Genomic DNA, 21,392 nt, shown 5'->3' on the forward strand with positions numbered 1-21,392 from the left:
CTGGGCGCAGTGGCTCACGCCTGTAATCTTAGCACTTTGGGAGGCTGAGGTGGGCGGATTGCCTGAGCTCAGGAGTTTGAGGCTAGCTTGTGCAATACAGTGAAACCCCATCTCTACTAAAATACAAAACATTAGCCGGGCATAGCGGTGTGCATCTGTAATCCCAGCTACTCGGGAGCAGAGATCATACCACTGCACTCCAGCCTGGGTGACAGAGCGAGACTCTGTCTCCAAATTTTAAAAACAGTTACAGTAGTTAGAAATTACTGTAATTATAAATATTCATTTTTCTTTAATCTCTACATGAAAATGTCTCACCTTGAATAAATGGAGAAATCTTCTTCTGAGAGGCCATCTGAGAGGTTAATTCCATATAGCTCCTTCATGGGTTGGACCACATTCTGGGGTTTAAAAAAAAAAAAAAAAAGAACCAGGAAGAATTTTTAGACATCTAGCATATCAATAATTTCCAAAAGAAAATGAAACTGTGAATATTTCCACAAAAGCAATCACAATGTTTCTTTAACCTGTTCATTAAACTTCTTAGTTAATGGTTTTAAAAAAATTTGATTTCCATTTCTGCTAAAAATAGTTCTAGGATTTAAAAAAGCTGTTAAATAATTACTAGCTGTTTTTGTATAGTGCAGGAGTTGGCAACCTAATCCTGTAAAAGGCCAGATAGCAAATATTTTAAACTTTTTTGCGTTATGCTGTCTCTGTTGCAAACACTCAGCTCTGCTGTTATAGTGCAAAAGTAGTCACATACAATAAGTAAATAAACAGGCATGGCTGGATTCCAATGTAATTTTATTTACAAAAAAAGGCATCAGGCTGGATTTGGCCAATACATCATAGTTTGCCAACTCCTGGAATATGGATTCAGCTCTTGTATTAACACGTTTTTATCTGCCTTATCTATTTCTAAATTAGTTTTGGATATTTCTAGAAATCAAATTCCTCCAAAGCTAGAGTTGGTCCTTTGTTGCTTATTTCTATTTGTTTCCCCCAATCTATCAGTAATATTGAATTAAACAGGATGAATTTCCCATTGGGGCCATTCAAAGATTGTGAAGGTATGTCTAAATCCTGTGATCCAGCGATGTGCCCAGTAAGAGAATAAATGGACCTCAAATGTATGGGCTGATCAAAGAGGGCTTGAAAATTCTGAAAGGATAAGAAATTCACCATTACACATGCAAGCAAAAATACCAATTTTATTTTGAAATGAAATAAAATCATGCCTATGCTAAATGTATTCATCTTATGCAGTGCCTCAAACACAACAGTGAGATAATGTGACATTTTCTTGCTCTCAGCCTTTTAACTGAAAGCCGAGTTGTAAAGATCACTTTCCAGGGCCTCAGGCTGGATCCCACAAGCTTCCCTCCCCCGCACCTCGGTCACTTTGGCACTGTCTCCTGCGTCGGTCATCTTCACGGGAGTGGAGCGCTGAGACACAGAGCCCTCCTCTTCCCGATCAGTCCCAGAGTCATCCTCAGAGCTGCTGGACACAGCCTCCTCGCTGGGGGGTGGCGGGGCGCTGGCTGCCGTTTTCCGCTGTAATACAGCTTCTTCTCTATTGCTTTTGTTTCTTTTAAAATAATAATATGGATGTGAAGCATCTTTAAACTAACCCTCAATACCCACTGTCTATCACTCTGTCCCAAAGCCTTAGGCCTAGTGAAGCATAAGAAAATGACTGCGACACTAGTTTCTGGATTCAGGTTGTGCAACAGGGAAAAGGTTCGTATTTCTCCATGTCCATGTACTGACCTTATATGACTATAAGCCCTGTTATAAAATCAAAAGATAAATGAAAATTACTTGCAGAGTGTGAAAAAATCTTCTCACCACTTGGTTACCTTGCCTTCCTTTGGTAACTGATATCATTATTCTCAAAACTTATGGTACAATTATAGAAGACTGTATGTTTGGGATATTATTAAAATTAGCTATAACTCATAAAAGCTCCAAGAAAAAGTGGGTAGCCAAACCCATGTATATTTCCCTCCCTCCTATAACTTTTTATCAATCATAGTGTATCCAAATAATGAACAACTGATGGACATAAATAACATTTTAAATTTTATTGTGTTATTAGTAAACAAGCGTATTTGCTGAACATTCCCTTTAATAGTAGGGAATAGAAGGGGGAAAACCCCACACTTATAAAAGTATTTGCTTTCATTTTAGTGCCAAATTTGAAGAGTAGTAAGAATTCTGTTTTTTAAATTCAGAAGACAATTTATAGTAATACTTTTTGCTTTATGAAAAATGTTTAATATTTCAGTCTTTAAAAAATTCTCTATAAGGAGCTAAAATGCCGTAATATTTTGAAATGTTCTAGGAAAGGAAAATGCAGTTTTATGTGACCATGGGTTAGATACTGCAGAAAACAAGCAGACTGTGACCTTTTCCAAGTAAAAATTCAAGTTGGTAACGTTGCTGTGCTACACGCTAACACAGCTGGTCGTTTACTCATTTGTCCTGGGAATTCCCTGAATTCCAAACTCCTGAAGACCTTCTTTCTTTTAAATTCCTCACAGCATCTGATCAGGGCTTAACACGAGCTATTTAAAGGCTACATATAAAAGCCACAGAAATAGTGTCTCTGGAAAATATCAATATATGTCCCATTGGATAAATCACACATAGCTAGAATACAATGAAGATCCCATACAATTAGGATTCTGCATCTGCAGCCTGACTGGGGTATGTGGCCAGTGTCTAGAAATCTGTCACTGAGACTAGGCAGGTCAGTGAAGGGGAAAGAGGCTCTCATGCCAGGAAACAACACATTTCACTCCAGTCTCTTAAGCATGAAGATGCAAGCACAGTATGTCTTCTTTACTGGACTGAATAAAATAATAGTCTCCCCCAAAATAATGTTATAGTAATACACAGAAAAATCTATTAAGTTCTGTATCAGGGTATATTTGCTTTTATGTTACTGTGGATGCCAACAAAATAAATACAATAAATATAAAGTTTTACTTAACTATTTCATGTTGGGAAACAGAGAATGCTGAGTTATTTATAAGACATATTATCTGTCACCTGCCTTTATGCCATCTGTTATATTCCCAATTTAAACAATAAAATGCACTGATCACTGAAACTCCCATAAATTCCTTCAGTATTGAACACCTTAGCGATCCCAGTGCTATTAATAAACTATATATGACCTGAAGTTATTAGTTTTTGGTGGAAATCATACTGCAAGTACTTTTCTTTTACACAAATCTTTAAAGTTTCATTCTATACACAAATCTTACCCCAATACTGATTTTCCAGTTTCATCTGGTTTACGCACAGTAAATGGACTTGGATCAATTCCAACAGTCTTAGGCATAAAGTCACTAAAGAAAGGTGAAAACACAATTACATATGAATTACTGTCCATCCAGATGATATTGGCTTCCATCTCAGTTCACATTCTTATAATATGCCTTCTTAACTCTAGGAGTTACATATTATATATTCTGAGCCAACTGCTCAGGGACATAAAACATGAAAAAACAGCACTAGGTAATTTCAATGTTATCAGTCTTAATTGTGAATTCTCTATGATCACAAGGCCCAGTAGTTTTGAATTTAAATATCATCTACTATAACAGTGTTGACATCTGAACTTCTGCTAAGATGTGTACTATCTGGTCAACCTGGTTATATATCATGATTAGTTCTCAGGTAAAATTTAAATTCCTAAAGGCCAATGACAAAACACTAAGCTGTTCAGTTTCATGGATAACATTTTTAAGCTATACCACCTAAGGAGGTAGACATAATGATCAAAAACACAGTGGTATGAACTGAAACATCAACATCTACCTCATTAGGCTGAAGTTAATTCATTAAAACACTGCCGGAACACTTTAAATAGAAACTCTTTTAATTTACCACTTACTGAGGTAAGCTAAAGCTTCCACATTATGCAAGGGCCACCTCACCATTACTGCTGAAGCCAGACCAGATTCCACAGTAAATGCCAAAAAGGCAACAGTTCCAGGATTTATGCTGGATGAGACTCCTGGCTTCTGGCAAGGACACTGCTCCAAGTGTGTGACTGAATATCACATTACTTGAAGGAAAAGAAAATAATCTTGAATCTGGCCTAAAATAGCTATTGTAACAGTTTGAACATGTTTCAAAGATGTAACTGGCTTAATTTCTTTTTGAACATACACAATTGATCCTTTTCATTTGCAGATTTCATGTTTGTGAGATTGCTTACTCACTAACATGTATTTGTAACCCCCAAATCAATCCTCATGGTACTTTCACAGTCACTGCAGACATGTGCATGTGCAGAATGGTGAAAACTTTGAATCCCCCAATGCTTATGTTCTCAGCTGAGGCTGAAGAAGGGGTACTCTGCTTCTTAATTTCTGCTCTCGTATCATGAATAAACGTCTTTTTCACAGTCTATTTAACACCATGTTTTTCACATTTTTGGTGCCTTTTTTGGTGATCTTGCTATTTAAGATGGTCCCCACATATAGTGCTGAAGCTGTTTAGTGGTTCTAAGCACAAGAAAGCTTTGATGCACCTGACAGAGAAAACATGTGTGTTAAATAAGCTTCATTCAGGCATGAGTTATAGTGCTGTTGGCTGTGTTATGTTAATAAATCAACAATATACAGATGCTCCCCAATTTAGAATGGGGGTTACATCCTGACAAACCCATAGTAACTTGAATATGTATTTAGTACACCTAACCTACTGTATGTAATAGTTTTGTGTAGCCTACCTTAAAAGTGCTCAGAACATTTACATTAGCTTATGGTTGTGCAAAGTCATCTAACACAAAGCCTGTTTTATAGTAAAGTTATTATAAAGAATTTTGAATCAAAATTCAAAATTTGAAGTACAGTTTCTACCTAATGCATGTGACTTTTGCACCATTGTAAAGCTGAAAAATTGCAAGTTGAATCATTGTAACGCAGGGACTGATTGTATATTAACTACGTTTCTGTCTTTAAACAAAAACACACACAAAACTAGGTTATGCATTGATTGGCTGACAAATATGATGTGACCAGAGGCTCTTAGGAACCTAATCCTATATTTCTCTTAGAAGCAATGGTTCAGTATTTACTAATTCAGTGTTTGCAGTGACTTTATAAAAAGTAGCTACCACAAACACAATTAACTACAGTAAGTCCTCACTTAATGTCATTGATAGGTTCGTGGAAACTGTGACTTCAAGTGAAACAATGTACAGCAGGTCTTTAAATAATGTCGTTTTTTTTCAACATCATTTCATTTAAAGTCAGTTTCCAAGAAGTTATCAAAGATGTGAAGTGAAGGTTTATATGTATATAAACACATATACATAATGTCACTTATCTTTTGCTGAGTTGAAAACTCCTAGAAATGACAAAGGTCTTATGGTTAAAACTGCTAAACCCTAACACGTTTAATTGAAAAATCAAGCAAGTAAGAATTTCAAACTGTTCCTCACTACCTGAAACTGAAGCAAAATATAGAGTGATTTCTAGGAAACAAAACCACAGAATATGTTTCCACATGTACCACATAAAGTATAAGCATATAAATACCACATCTGAAGAAAATGTGAAATACAAAAAATTAAATTTTAGTATAAAATATAATAAGTAATTTTCTTTGCTCAATTTTCTTATTCTGGTCCCAGCATTTTTCCTAAAGGGTTCCGTCAAATTCTAAAAGAGATACAGAAAATGAAATGTGTCTGAAGGTGAGAGACTAGTATGGAGACAGAATGGAAACCATCCCATATAAGTTATGGAAGAAAAAATGAAGGATATTTACCCTGAAAAAAAAATGAATATGGCTTCCTCAAATATCTTGAGGCAAAAGAGGAACTAGATTTGTCTTGTGACTAATAAAAACAGTAATAACAATAGCTACCATTTATTAATCACCTGCCCGCACCAGGCACTACAAAGGTACTTGCAGGGAATGTGTGTGCAGGACAAAGAGAGAGAAGGAGCGAGACAGAGGAAGACAGATTAAGAAAATAATGCTCAGGTAAGTTGGATAATTTTCCCAAGGTCCCACAGGAAGTGGCTGCACCAAGATTCACATCCTAGCCTTTCTAGTGCCAAAGATGATGCTTTTCCCACTAATTTACGTCAACTCTCAATTTCTGTGTTCAATGAAACAACTGAGTTTATTCCAAATGGCAAACTGGGACCAATAGGAAGCAGATTTCAACCTATCAAAGGGGAGAAATCAACTCCAACTGTCAACAGAACAATGGAAGGGGCTGCCTCTTGAAGTAGTGGGGCTCCCCATCACAGGAGGTATTCAAACAAAGGCTGACTACCCACCTGACAGGAGGCCTACAGAATGGATTTCTGGTAAAGACACACATATATATACAAACTAGGAAAATTACAGTTCTCAAATACTTATAGTATCAGAGTACACACAACATACCGTGCTGAGCTTGTCATAGCCAAGCAAAAGGTATCATCAAAGCTGCTCAACTCATATGGCCGAAAGAACTCATTGTGGATATCAATCTCTTCTTCATATTTGTGGAATTTCTTCACTATCAACTTCTTTAGGTTCACAGCACAGATAACTAAGAGAGATACTGCAATGTTACTCTAAAAGTCTGAGATTACATCAAGTAAACATTTCCATAATATCAACTGTGTTCACAGACAGCACTGTGATAAGTTCTGTGGGGGACACAGCCTTGACCGAGGGTAAGCTCCTGCCTCCAACACTTACACAGTTAGAAAGGAGATGAGATAGACACAGAAAATACAATGCAAAGCTGAGTTCAACAAGCTCTAAGGAGCCAGGAGGGCCTCAGGAAGTCCAGGTGGAGCAGGGAGTTATTTAGAGGAGGCTCTTTAAATTCCTTTTTGCTCTTAAATAAATGCCCTTTGTGTTTTAGCTAAAAATTGTACAGCTTTTCCCTAAGTTTCCCTTTATATTTCAAATTCTGTTAATAGGCAGTGTTAGATAGTTAAAACCCTTTCCTTTCTCCCAGAACAACTAAACCTTCTTAGCAATATGAGTAATGATTTTGCCCAGAACTTCAAGTTACAAATACCTTCCAAAACGAATTTATAACTTAATAAAAACCAAAAATACTTTGTAATCTTACTTTATGGCCTTCCCCACCCAAAGTTGGGATGCTGAACCATGACTAGATGGAGTACTCAATTGGAGCGTTCCAGATTCGCAGGAGATCTTGCTAGGAACCCTTTACCAAATGGAAAATGAGCTTGCTCAAGGTCAGGGGAGTTAGTAACAGGTCCAGAATTAAGCTTTATTTAAAATTGGGCAATTATTTAAATTTGGCAACAACATTCTGATGTATTATACACTTGAGGGTATTCCTTTAATATAGAATGTTTCCTGCCCCTCTGACAAATTAATGAAATTTAATTTAAATGTGACTAAAATGTACTTTTATACACGCATCTGTACCTTTTTTCACTGCTTAGCACAGGAAAAAAGTTTTAAGTTCTCTTTGTGAATGGGTCCTTACTTCTTCCGCATTCCCCCAAAATATGCAGAAATATAAGCTGTACTAGTTTAAAGTGATGAGCTGATATATTTTATTGACTAAATATGAGAGACATACATAATAGTAAGACACAATACAAGGTATTGCCCTACATAGATAAAAAGAAGTATAATATAATTCCTGCCCTTTAAGAAGCTAAGAGGTGTTATAATATCCTATTAAAGCAGCAACATAATACTGAATAGCCATTCATTTGTTTCTAATAAAATACTATGTGCAAAGGATTTAGTGCTTCAAGTTCATTAAGGTATAATTCCAAAATATGTTAGTGTAAAAACTAAAACACAAACAGTTACCTACCTTCATCATAGGGTAATGGTAAATGTTTTATCACCTCTGGTGTCCACCAGTAAGTATAACTATAAAATAAAAATTAAAAAAAAAAGATGAACCAAATGTAAATGTTGGTTTTCTACAATTTACTGGAAAAAAAGAATTTATACGGTCTATAGTAACATGTTTCTTCCTACTTCAAAGTTAATTTTTATCTTTTTAAAACATGTTTGCAAAGCTTTTGACACAGTAGGTCTTCAACACGGTAATTCCCTTCCCAATCGCTTTCTTCCTTCAACTGTATCGCGGATCTACAAAAATGCCATGAATCCACCTGAGAGTCAAGATGCTCTGATGTTACTTTTAGCTAAAAAGGATTAGAATGTAATAAGCTGACTCTATGAACTGCTGTTAACTTCTCCCAGGGACTGTGCTTACAGTGACTTACTCTGCCACAGGTGAGAAGTGGGACCTTAACCCAAGTCCTACAACCAGGATTCCCTCACGTGCAGTTATCTGATAGAATCTACTCTGCTGTATATGTATACATCTGTGTGTATAGTTAAAACAGTTAAGCAAAATCATTAAGGAATGAATTGTACAGTCCTAATGAACAAGTTCTCTTAGAAAGTAGTATAGACCCTGTTATTCTTTAACTGTAAATATGTGCTACTTGATTACAGAAGCTAGTCAGAGTAAGAGTAAAGAATGCCAACTGTCTGGATTTCTGCTAGAAGGCTCGTCTGCTATAAGCAAAGAATCTGAAAGAATCCTAAGTGGCCTTCTCTCTGAACACCTAATTTAATTCTCAATCAAATTCTAATGAAATGAATATTTAGAGGAAAAGTGATATTATGTCAAAGCTCATGAGAGCTAGGAAGGAGAAGAATGTAAAACAGTATATCAAGAATTTTTAAAAATCAGATTTCTAAAGATTAAAAAAAGAGCCTATAGCCAAAAATTGCTAAAAAGAGAATTTAATATAAATGAAAGGCTTTCTAAAAATATAAAGCTGAAATTACAATCTTGAATAATCCTGATTATGAAGCAACGGGAAGGTATCCAAATGAAATTGGCAACATAGGGAACTCTCCTAGAGATGGCAAGCAGAATACACAACCACTAGTGATGAAAGAAGGAATATGAAGCCTAATGAATTGTGTGGGGCGAATCACTGTTCTGACAGGAAAGGTTCTTAAAGTTTTGTTTTAGACTGAAGTTACGCTTTACAGCAGTGCTACTCAAAATTCAATGTGCATGTCAATCACTTGGGGATCTTGTTAAAAGGCAGATGATTCAGTAGGTGGGGCCTGAGGTTCCGCATCTATGACAAACTCCTGAGCAAAACCAAAGGGGCAGACCCTCCAACCCCTTTTCAATAACAAGGTTTTTGAATATAAAAAGAACAGAGCAAGGATAAGGCCGCTGCTTGTGAAGAATTCACTCAGTCATTCCACATTTATTAAGCACCTGCTATGTGTCAGACACTGCTCTATGTGTTGAAAGTGCCAAGCTGAAAATAATGACAGAGAAAGCAGAGCTACTTAATTCCAGTACTGTTTCTATCCTCCCTAGCCACAACAAGTTTCGCACCTGAAAGAAAAAACACAAGATAAGAGGGAACTCTGTACAACCCAGAAGACAGAAGCATCTCTACAAGCAGGCCAGTGTCCTGGTGTAGCTAAGATCAATAATCTTTAAGGAACAGTGAAACATGGAGCTGATACAGGAAATGGGCAAATGCAGTCTTTAATTTTTACATTTACCAGAATTTATTTATTTATTTATTTATTTATTTCAACTTTAAGTTCTGGGGTACATGTGCAGAATGTGCAGGTTTGTTACATAGGTAAATGTGTGCCATGGTGGTTTGCTGCACAGATCATCCCATCACCTAGGTATTAAGCCCAGCATCCATTAGCTATTCATACTGATGCTCTCCCTCCCACCTTCACCACCACAGGCCCCGGTGTGTGTTGTTCTCTCCCACCATGTATCCACGTGTTCTCATCATTTAGCTCCCACTTCTAAGTGAGAACATGCAGCGTTTGGTTTTCTGTTCCTGCATTAGTTTGCTGAGGATAACAGGAGTCTTGATGCTCATCAGTGAGAGGGCGACAGATTCCAAAAACCAGACATCAACAAGTGATGTAAGTGATGTTGATCTCAGCAACGTAACAGAATCAAATATGAGACAGAGACGTGCTGTAAGTGACCTAAAAAGATGGCCAATGCATTCTCTGAATTCACAAAAACAAGCCACACCAAGCTAGTATCATTTCCTTTCCTGATAGGAAAATCAGACTGTCAGATCAGGGGAATGAAAAAGACACGGACTAATTGTTTAAGAGGGGTGTATGCATGTGTGTATGCATGCATCTGAGTAAATCTAATTCTGTGATGATCTAACCCTGGCAGGGGAGGAAAGTGGAGAAGTTATCAGTACATGAGGAATTCCCTAAAGAATGTTGCTTACAATCAGCTTGCTTAGGAAGAAGAAGTAGACATTACAAAAAATGTGTTTTAACTCAGAATTCTTGTGGTGAGCAAGAATGAAAAGATAATCATGCATTCATGATTTAAGACCAGGCCATAAACTTTTAAAAAATATTACTAAATTGTCTTTCCCTTAGCAATATGTAGAAATTTAACAACACTTTTAAAAGATTCCAAGTCTTTTGGGTGAGTCTCAGAAGCAAAGAAATATCTGCCTTGGGGAAGATAAGCTAAAATCGATGGAGGATCAGAGCATCTAAGACAACTAAGCCCAAGATAGGGGAATCTTTACCACCTCTACTACCAGGTACATTTATCCAGAGGAAGAACAATGCACTGGGTCAGAAACCTGCTTTGGGACCAGGGATCAGAAAACAGGAGATTCCAAGTGAGTGTGGCTTCCTTCTTTGCATACAAAAAAGCCAGTCAGATTCTCTTTCCTTTTTCAGTTCCTAGTATTAAGAGTTCTCGGTTCCATAGGAAGGTTAGGGAAAATTTTTAAAGACTGTCTTTAATTTCCCTAGCTAACTTGGGAGCCCTCTGAAACATTCACGAATGTCAGCAAAGCGATCAATATTTGTGAACAAGACAGAGAAATATGGGCAGGGCAAGAGTATATAGTTAAGCGAACCTACAGCTGTTTAAATGATTACAACCAAAGGCACTAAACAATGTTATGTGGAAGGAGTTGTTTGTGGGTAGAAATCAATGGGTTCTGCCATTTACCCTACTATAGACATTTTTCATCAAGTACTTGCATTAGGATCAAGATGATCAGCTGATTAAATCTGAAGAAACTATAAAGCTAGAAGTATTCATTAAAGGATACACATTTTAATTTTTTTTTGGAAGGAGGCAAAGCATATATGAACATGACAAGAATGGTACTGATGTGGCAGAGCGGCAACAGCGTATGTTAAAAAAGACTCAGGAGTTCTAACAGACAGGAAGCTCGGAGAGTGCACACTGTGACGGCAACGCTGAGGATGGCTGGTGTGACCTTACGCTTATCAATGAAAACACAGCATCCAGGACAAGGGGAGTGATGGTCCCAGAGGTCTCACAACAGCTAGCATAAATCAGACCAAACGCTGACCATTATTGGACCCAGATCTGGGGGCCACAGTTTAAGAAGAACATTGACCTTAACTGGAATATACACAGAGGAGAGTGATGTTCTGAATGCTGGAGGGACTTGAAACCACAGCATACAAGGAATAGCTGAAGAAACCAGAGCTATTTAACCAGTAGAAGAAGAGATTTGAAAGTATATGAACTCATCTTCAAATATTTAAAAGATTATCAAGTGGATGAGGAAACCTTGTTTTTAAGGTCTTTATGATTAATAGGTAAGATTACAGAGGAGCAGATCTCAGCACGACTTGAGGAAGAATTGTGTAAGCGAACTGTTCCAAAACAACTGCCTCTTCAACAATTGACAAACAAGAGCTTGTCAAGCACAGGCCAGATTACCTCTCCCTAGGGAAACAGAAAGGGAACTCACATATCAGACAGGGGGCAAGCCAATAAATCTCCCAACTCTAGGAGTCAATGAAATAATTAACGCTTAATACCCAAAAGCATCTTGGTGACATTCTAAACACCAGGTCATTAGATGGAATCTTAGATGATTGTATGCCATATTAATCAAATTCAGAACAAAGCTTCAATTAGCAGTTTTAGGCAGATCAATAAATGTGAGATTTTGTGTCACTGAAGTACTTATCTCAAGAGGACCGTGTTCCAATGAACTCTAGGTAGAGTTAGGTTTATTCCCTCTTCTCTTATTGTGCAAGAAAAATATTATTTCATGGCATAGATATGCCATGCCATTATCTATACCATTCCCGTATCATTGGTAAACATGATATAAAATACAACATGCCACAAATTTCAAAACACTCATGAATAAATACTAAAGTCTTATTTAATATTACATTAATAAGTCACATTATCTAAGTTTCCAGACTTTATGAGCATCCCGTATGATCTTTAATAGATGTTAAAAACTAGGGAATGTTATCTCCTTAAAGAATAGTAACAGGTCACGTGCAGTGGCTCCCACCTGTAATCCCAGCAATTTGGGAGCCAAAATGGGCAGACTGCTTGAGCCCAGGAGTTGGAGGCCAGCCTGGGCAACATGGCAAAACCCAGTCTCTACCAAAAATACAAAAATCAGTTGGGTGTGGTGGTGTCCACCTGTGGTCCTAGCTACTTGGAAGGCTAAGGGGAGAAGATGGCGTGAGCCCTGGGAGGCAGAGGCTGCAGCGAGCCGAGATCAAGATCCCGCCACTGCACTCCAGCCTGGGTGACAGAGCCAGACTCTGACTCAAAAACAAACAAAAGACAGTAACAATACTAACACCTATCGTATTTGCTAGGTGCTAACCATTTATATGATCTCATCTGATTCTCTGAGAAAGCTGTAAGTTAAGTACTATTATTGTCTCTATTTTAATGATGTGGAAACAGAATGAGACCAGTTAAGTGACTTGCCCAAGGTCACCCAGGTATTAACTGAAGGCAGGCTTTCCAGAGTCTGGCTACTTCAGTACTGGGTTTATTCTGTGTCAGACCTAGTATTAAGTACTTTCCATATATTTTTCCATTTAAGCCTCAATGACCCTGCGAGGTGTATATAGTCATCTCCATTTTACAGGTGAGAAAATGAGGTTGAGAGGTTAATGGGTCGCAGGCCACACACTTGCAGAAATTCCAACTCAGCTCTACCTGAACCTGAGCTCCATGCTCTTGTCCTGTTACTGCCTCTGGGTAAACTTTCATTCCTTTTGAGAATTGTAATGCTGCTTTAACTGTCAGCAAAATAACCTGCACAGGTGGGTGACACTAGAAAGTTTTTTAAAAAACTGTTTATGCGCAGTACCAATACCCTCTTCCCCGACACCAAAAAACAGTTTTCAGAATTTTGACATTCTAGAGGAAAAAACAAACAAACAAACAGAAAAAGGAGATCTAAATCAACTGAGTAAGCCATATTATCTACTTTGATAACAATTTTATTTTCAGTGGTAGGCTTAGAGCTGATTCTCACTGAATCATCTAACTGAATAATCTTAGCCAAGACATTATCTCTGCACCTCAATTTCCTTTTTTAGAAAATGGGGATGTAACACCAGCTTCCTTTTATTCCAACACATAAACTCCCAAACCACCTGCCTTCGTTATGTAACTCAAGGTGAGCAAGGGGTTTAAATTATGCTTTTAATACACAGCTAATTTCTGCAGTGGAAAACTGAGTTATGGCTGCTCCCAAGCTGTATCTAAATATCTTCAATACTTACAGGTAATATAAAAATTCAGAAAATCAACCATATTTACCTATAGTTAACTGTCATCAGTAAATACAAATATAGGTATTTATACCCATCTCTCAACAAATAAACAGTTCCAAATTTTTTGTCAGCAAAAATTCATGTAAATAATATTTTATTAACAATAAATTTAATGTAAAAATCAGCAGTGCTCCATTTATAGGGTGAGTAAGCTCAAGTATTAAGTTGGTTATTCCAATAATATGCATTGATAAGAATAAATTTGAGAAACATATAAACTCTGAGACCTTCCTAATATTTTAAATATTCCTGAAGCAACACAGAACTTAGTAACAACTGCAAGAGCTGTACTTGCAACTTTGTCCCATACACACAATTAGCACAGTCCCATACACACAATTAGCACAGACTGGCAATGACTCCTATAGTGTTTGGTAGGTATCTTTTTTTTTTGGAGACAGAGTTTTGCTCTTGTTGCTCAGGTTGGAGTGCAGTGGCATGATCTCAGCTCACTACAACCTCTGCCTCCTTGGCTGAAGCGATTCTCCTGCCTCAGCCTCCCGAGTAACTGGGATTACAGGCACGTACCACCATGCCCAGCTATTTTTTGTATTTTTTTTTTTTTTTTAGTAGAGATGGAGTTTCACCATGTTGACCAGGCTGGTCTTGAACTCCTGACCTTAGGTAATCCTCCCGCCTTGGTCTTCCAAAATGCTGGGATTACAGGCGTGAGCCACCGTGCCCGGCCTGGTAGGTATCTTTGCACAAAATTAGGGTTCTATCAAATTGATGTTGTAAGAGAAAAGCGTGACGGGAGAACTTGACATTAGAGGCCTTTGAGTGCAATGGACTAGGCTCTAACCTCATGTATGGTATGTAAAATATTTTATTTATGTGACAAAATTGATTATATTATTATAGTACATGACTCCTACAGTTAAAAAACACTAAAGAGCCTCCTCATTAAATCCTTGCAATGACTCCGTGAGGTGTGTCCAGGCATTTACATTTTCAGATAAGGAAAATAAGGCTTAGAGAGTTTAGATTACTTGACCCGGGTCACAGAACTGCAGAAATTCCAACTCAACTCTACCTGATCCTGAGGCTCACACCACAGAGTGTCACACTAAACTGCTTCACGTAAACTGTTTGTTTCTTCTGAGAATATTATTACCAATTTAACTGTACTCGAAATAACCTGTACTGGCAAGTGACTCAAGCATGTGAGTGGTGGGGACATTAAAGTGGTTATCTGATACTAGCTAGTAGCACTGCTCTAGCTTCCTGTCTTCCCAGTGTCACGGAGACTGGTTGTTTCCTGGAGGAGAGAATATTGGAATTACAAGGTACAAGCTGCTTAGCTGTCACACTTGAAAAATTTAAGACTGACTCTGCATCTTAGAGTCCTTGAGAGTTTCAAGTTTGTAGAAACACTCAAAGATAATACTGTTGGTTTGCTTTAGTGGAGCTACAACTTCTGTTCAACAATGAAGGTCTGAAACTTCATATCTTAGAGAAAATGCAAAACAACAATTGCTCACCACATTTTCCCCAACCTACTTCAGGACATCAGTAGTACTGAACTCATGGCAAGCATGTGGCCAAACTGACTGCTTTATGCATGGGAGGATGGATACCCCATTCTCCATGATGTGCTTCCTTCCCATTGCATGCCTGTATCAAAACATCTCATGTACCCCATAAATATATACACCTACTTCATTCCCACAAAAAAATTTAAAAAATTTTTAAAATAAAATAAAACTGACTACTTTAGCCTATGATTTCTCAAGATGAAAAGTATCTCATATTCCAAATAACACCAAATGGGAGTTTATAGTACAGACTAGGAAGAAAAATACCTTCTTCTTGTTGGCAAAAGTCTCATGGTATTTTTGTGATGTAAATAAAAATCTGTTGGGAGTTCCCAGAGATGAGGTTTCCCTTCAGTGGGATGGAAAACTCCCAGGAAGAGATTAATGGAATCTTGTCTATCAGCATCTAAAAAGCAAAATATATATTTCAGAAAATCAATTACTGATGTATATAACTCGAGAATATTTTCTTAGGAGGATAGTGGTACAAAAGTAGTATTTATACTTCAAATACATACAAATACAAGTACGTCATACACACACACATAAATTATCAAGATTTGACGCAGAATTAAAATCTTGCTTCAAAATGTTTCCTCTTTGTTCCATACCTCTTATAAAATACACAGATGATAGCGAACATAAACTGCTTGTTGAATTTGGAGACACTTAAACATCTTTAAGAACTCAGAGTAAATACCTTAGATAGCAATTTTATTTTTAAAATGAAAATATATCCTCACCATTTGTTATTTTACCTGAAGTAAATGTATCTTCACTTTATTGCAAAGACAAGCAGAGACTTCAGAGACAAATAAAATGACCCAATTTCTATCCATATCCTGTTGTACAACCTTGAACAAGTCAGTTGCATTGTTTCCACTTTTAATCCTTGAAAAGATACTCTCCCTTTCTTTAACAGAGACAATGTTTACAACATATTTTGTCCCTGTCAGCTGTGAGCCTGGCCCATTCTCTTTTGTGGTTGAAAATGAAGGCAGAGAAGGCACATGATAACAGCCTCATTCTAACTATTCAAGCATTCCAAAATTATCTTTTAAACTATACTATGAACTAACAAAACTGACGATGTGTATGTTTTACTTCCTCTTCCTTTTCCTAATTATCTTTTGGTAAAAATGATAATATGCACTGAAGTGGTCTCATGAACCACCCTTCCCATTCTACATTCTCCTCCCTAGTGTCCTTCATTCTTTCTCCTTATTTCCTTCTTTCCATTCTTGTCTCAAAGTCCTGTATATTCAAGTTTGTGGCAGACATCCACAATATAAATAATAACCTCTTTCCAAAAATGAACATAGAACTAAAAAGATAACGCAGTAGAAATGACTGCATTTGGAGCAAGGTAATATTATTATAAAATCAATTTTCTTCCAACAGTTATAGTGAACAAGATACACCTGAAATTAGCGACATTGTTCTCATTGGGTTATTTGATCATTACGGCAAAACTAAATGACTGAAATATGAAATACGGTACATCAAACATGTATTTCATATATTAGACAGGAAGCATTCCATTAAAACAGCATTTACCTTTTGGGCTAAAAGTAATATATAAAAAGGGACATGTTTATATGCTGAGCACATTTGGGGACTTTCTTTGTACTTGTTGAGAGAAAACATCAAGCATTAAATAATGCATACATTACTGCCCCAATTTGTACCCTCTTTACATAACACAAAAGTAAACATGTTGCTCTTATGGCAATTACATTCTTTATGCTTCTTAAATAGCCTTAATAGCACTTAATAGTTCATTCCATGTAGTACCTCAAAATATCTTAATATAATCTAGAGAAGCTTTCCACTTTTCAGCCACGTTTTCTAGGAGTTTCTTTCATCTTTAACACCAGTTACCTTTAATTTTTAGCAAGTATGGTAAAATGTAAGATGTGAGAAACATAGCCATAAAAAGAATATTCTTTCAAAGGATCATAAAGAAGACTTCTTAGAGGTACTGCTGCTGCAACTTAAAATACATGTATGATGTTTATCGTCACTTACTAAGCTTGAGAGCCTGTAAGAGAGATATAAGGCGAACCCTAACGAGCCCGAGGATCTTCTCCTGGCTACTTCTCATTGCAAATAAAACAATTACCTCCAGGAAGATGGTGGTACTCTGGATATGAACAAGGGTTTAAAACTGGTAGGCTCTCTGTGGTTGTGGATAACAAGAGGGCAAAATGATTAGCCACTTTTATGTTTAATTGTGCTTTAAGGGAAAAAAGAATATGTGCCATTCAAATACGATTCAAACAGGTTAAACATTAGCCAATTTTACTACTCACTATATTTAAATAGATCAGGTTTAAATAAAACAATTCTTTTTAATTAGAGAAAAAGTCACTTTTGAACTGAAATAGCTCTTATTCTAATATTAAGTTTATGATACGGTGGCCTCTGAAATCAGCAATGAAAGGAAGTATTATTCAATAAACAGTACAATAGTATTGGGGTGGAGGGGGAAGGGACAATGATGCCAGATCCCTACCTCACGTCAGACACTGAAATAAATACCAACTAAATGTAGGAGAGACACAAATTAACCCCTAATAGAAAAACAGGTACAAACATTTCAAAAGAAACAGAAACAGCCAATGGATATATAAAAACCCAACTTCACTAGTTATCAAATAATGCAAATTAGAACAACATATTATTTTCTGCCTGTTAAGTTGTCAAATACATTTCAAAATAGGCACTCCCATACTCTGCCAAGGGGAACATTAACTGTTACATCCTTTCTGAAAGGCAATTTGGCAAATATGTATCTATATAATATATAAATAGATATTTTAAGCCCTAAAAATTATTTTTACCCTCAAATTTGCTTCTGAACTTTTCATAAGATCAAAATACGAAAAACGTGTACGTTCAAACATGTTTGTTTAGAACCACTCTAAATGTACAAAGCAAATACCTAAATTATGATGCTTCTCAAAGATAGACTACCATAAGGCTACTAAAAATCATGTTATAGAAGAATAAGGTTATAAAGATTTGCTACATTATCTAAAGGAGCAAAAGCAGGTTATAAATTACAGGTATAGTAAAACCAGAAGGATCATGTTCTCCAAAATATACAAGTGGCTATCTCTGGAAGGTGGGGATTATATGATTTATTTGTGAGCCATTCTGTACTTTGTATAATTAACATATATTACTTTAGTGTTTGAAAAAAAATGGCCAGGCATGGAGGCTCATGCCTGTAATCCCAGCACTTTGTGAGGCTGAGGCAGGCAGATCGCTTGAGATCACAAGATTGAGACCAGCCTGGGGAACAGAGGGCGACTCCGTCTCTACAAAAATAACTAAAAAATGTGAGCTGGGCATGGTGGCACACGCCTATAGTCCCAGCTACTTGGAAGGCTGGAAAGAGGGAGGCTCACTTGAGCCCACGAGGTAGGAACCAGCCTGGGCAACATAGGGAGACCCTGTTTTTACAAAAAAATATAAATAAATAAATAAATAAATAAATAAATAAATAAATATTAGATGGGTGTGGTCCCAGCCACTCAGGAGGCTGAGGCAGGAGAATGGCATGATCCCAGGAGGCAGAGCTTGCAGTGAGCCGAGATCACGCCACTGCACTCCAGCCTGGGGGACAGAGCGAGACTCCGTCTAAAAAAAAAAAAAAGAGAGAAAAAAAGAGTTTCTGTCTCAGAAATCTGGTCCCTAAGACCTTTGCTCCCTAGTATCATACCATGAATATTTTCTACTACATGGCAAAAAGGACTCTGCAGATGTAATTAAGGTTACTCATCATCAACTGCAAGATAGAAAAATTCTAACTCATCTGGTTGAGTCCACTGTAATCACATTAATCCTTTAGAGGCTGAAGAGGAAGGCAGGAGGGGAAGGAAGAGATTTGAAGCACAAGATGTATTTGGTGCACTGTGGTAGGCTTTAAAATAGAGCAGGCCACAAGCCAAGAAACGCAATAGCCTCTAGGAACTGAGAGTGACCCTCAGCCAACTGCCAGCAAGGACATGGGACATCGGTCCCATAGCTGCATGGAATTCTGCCAACAATGAAAATGAGCCAGGAAGCCTCCAGAAAAGAGCCCAGGTCAGCTGACATTTTGACTTCATTTTAATGTCATGTGACATCATTTTTCCTTGAGACTTGTGAGACCCTAAGCAGAGAATACAGCTCAGTAATGCTGTGTCCGTAGGTTTCTGGTCCTCAGAAACTCTAAGATAATGGCTATTGTTTTAAATCACTGAGTTTGTAGTAATTTGTCATGGCAATGATAAAAACTAATTCAATGGCCGGGCATGATGGCTCACTCCTATAATCCCAACACTTTGGGAGGCTGAGGCGGGCAGATCACCTGAGGTCAAGAGTTCAAGACCAGCCTGACCGACACGGAGAAACCCTGTCTCTACTAAAAATACAAAATTAGCCAAGCGTGGTGGCACATGCTTGTAATCCCACCTACTCGGAAGGCTGAGGCAGGGGAGTCTCTTGAACCTGTGAAGCGGAGGTTGTGGTGAGCCGAGATCACGCCATTGCACTCCATCCTGGGCAACAAGAGCAAAATTCCGTCTCAAAAACAAAAACAAAACAAACAAACAAAAAAAACCAGAAAACAAAAAAAAATTCAATATCCCAGAGGAGATGCTAGGTAGACATTTAGATAAATGAGTCTGGAGTTCATGAGAAGTTAAAGTTAGAGATAAAAATTTGAGTGTCAAATGCATGGTGGTCAAAAGCTGAATGTGATATCCCTAGGACAAAACTGGAAAAAGAGAAGGGTTTAGCAACAGGGCAAGGGAAGTCAGCAAGAGACTGAGACTCTCTCCTATTGGGGGAGATCTCAGTATCCCACTGAGAGATCTCACAGAGTGAAGTTCAAGAAAGAGGAAGTGGTCAACTGTGATGAAGGTTGTTGAAAGGTTGAGTAAGATGGAGTCAGAAGAGTAAACATTAGATTTGGCAACGTGGGGATTGTTGGCAACCTGGACAAGCACAGTTTCAGTGTCATGGCAGGGCAGTTGCCAAGTGAAGCATGTGGAGAGAACAGGGTGGAGAAAACCCTTTCGAGAGGTTTTGCTCATGAGCCCTTTCAAGAGGTTTTGCTCATGAGAGCAGAAAAATAGGACTGTAGCTGGAGGGGGATGTGGGATTAGGAATAGCTGGAAAGGGTGGATGGAAAACGCTAAAGTATGCTTTTATGTTAATGGCAATGATGCACTACAGAGGGAGAAACTGATGATGTACAGCAATGAGCATATAGTTAGGGAACACAAGAAGGCATAGGAGTCAAACAAAAAGGCAAGGCTTGGCTTAAGATGGAGCAGGGCCACTACAAGCACTGTAATACAATATAGGGTAGAAACTACAGGTGCAGAAAACGACGGCCTCTGCATTTGATGGTAAGAATTAGAGGAAGTTCCCTTCCAATAACTTAATTTTCTCACTGAAGCATGAAGCAAAATCATCAGCTGAGACTGAGGTGTTGCAGGTTTAAGGAGGAGGACAAGTTATGAAATGGTCATTTTGGAGAGTGGAAGAATGAACTTACTGTGGAAATGTCACAGGACAGTCAGTTGTCCTTTGGAGAACTGTAGTCTGTTTAAACTAAGAGTAATAAGTTACAAACTTTTCTCTTGCCATGTATAACTGCTTTGGTTGCAGGAGAGGTGAAGAGTTGGGCTTTAACAAGAGTTACCAAGGGTATTAAAACAAACGTTATTAAAACAAAACATTTTTCCAACTGTTTTATTTCTGCTGTTGCCAAATACAGCTTATTCACTCATAATCTGCTGTTTGAAGGATGACCTCAGAAGGCTATCTCACTATTCTTGATAAATTAAAATGTTCTCAGCATTTTCCCTTTGATGTCCCTCTTTCAGCAGCGAGCAGAAAGGGGAAGAAACTGCTGGCGTCCTTTAGAGTACTAACATAATGCCAGGTGAAGCCATCTCAGACCATCTTCTGGGATCACTGTTTTCCACGCGTGGTAAGCTTTGAAGTCCTGACACTGTGACATAATTTGGACATTTGTCTCTGCTGAACTCTGGTGTTGAAATGTAATCCACAATGTTGAAGATGGGGTCTGGTGGAAGGTGTTTGGGTTGGTACACTCCTTGTGATAGTGAGTGAGTTCTCAAGAGATCTGGTTGTTTAAAAGTGTGTGGCATCTCCTTCCTCTCACTCCTTGCCATGGGAGACACC

General features: G+C 37.7%; 1 protein-coding gene across 2 annotated transcripts in view; it reads right to left on the reverse strand.

Moving 5' to 3' along the window:
• FIG4 (FIG4 phosphoinositide 5-phosphatase) overlaps window positions 1-21,392 on the reverse strand; it is a 127,541-nt gene that overhangs the window by 31,777 nt on the left and 74,372 nt on the right. For both annotated transcript variants that reach the window (XM_023206015.3, XM_023206016.2), the window contains exons 16-21: window positions 15,456-15,594; window positions 7,832-7,890; window positions 6,424-6,571; window positions 3,276-3,359; window positions 1,396-1,591; window positions 319-401 (exon numbers count right to left, since the gene is read on the reverse strand). In XM_023206015.3, coding sequence (XP_023061783.1) covers window positions 319-401; window positions 1,396-1,591; window positions 3,276-3,359; window positions 6,424-6,571; window positions 7,832-7,890; window positions 15,456-15,594 — 709 coding nt within the window. The remainder of the gene's footprint in view (window positions 1-318; window positions 402-1,395; window positions 1,592-3,275; window positions 3,360-6,423; window positions 6,572-7,831; window positions 7,891-15,455; window positions 15,595-21,392) is intronic.

Source organism: Piliocolobus tephrosceles, chromosome 5 (genome assembly GCF_002776525.5).
Source record: "Piliocolobus tephrosceles isolate RC106 chromosome 5, ASM277652v3, whole genome shotgun sequence".
In the NCBI taxonomy this organism is placed as follows: domain Eukaryota; kingdom Metazoa; phylum Chordata; class Mammalia; order Primates; family Cercopithecidae; genus Piliocolobus; species Piliocolobus tephrosceles.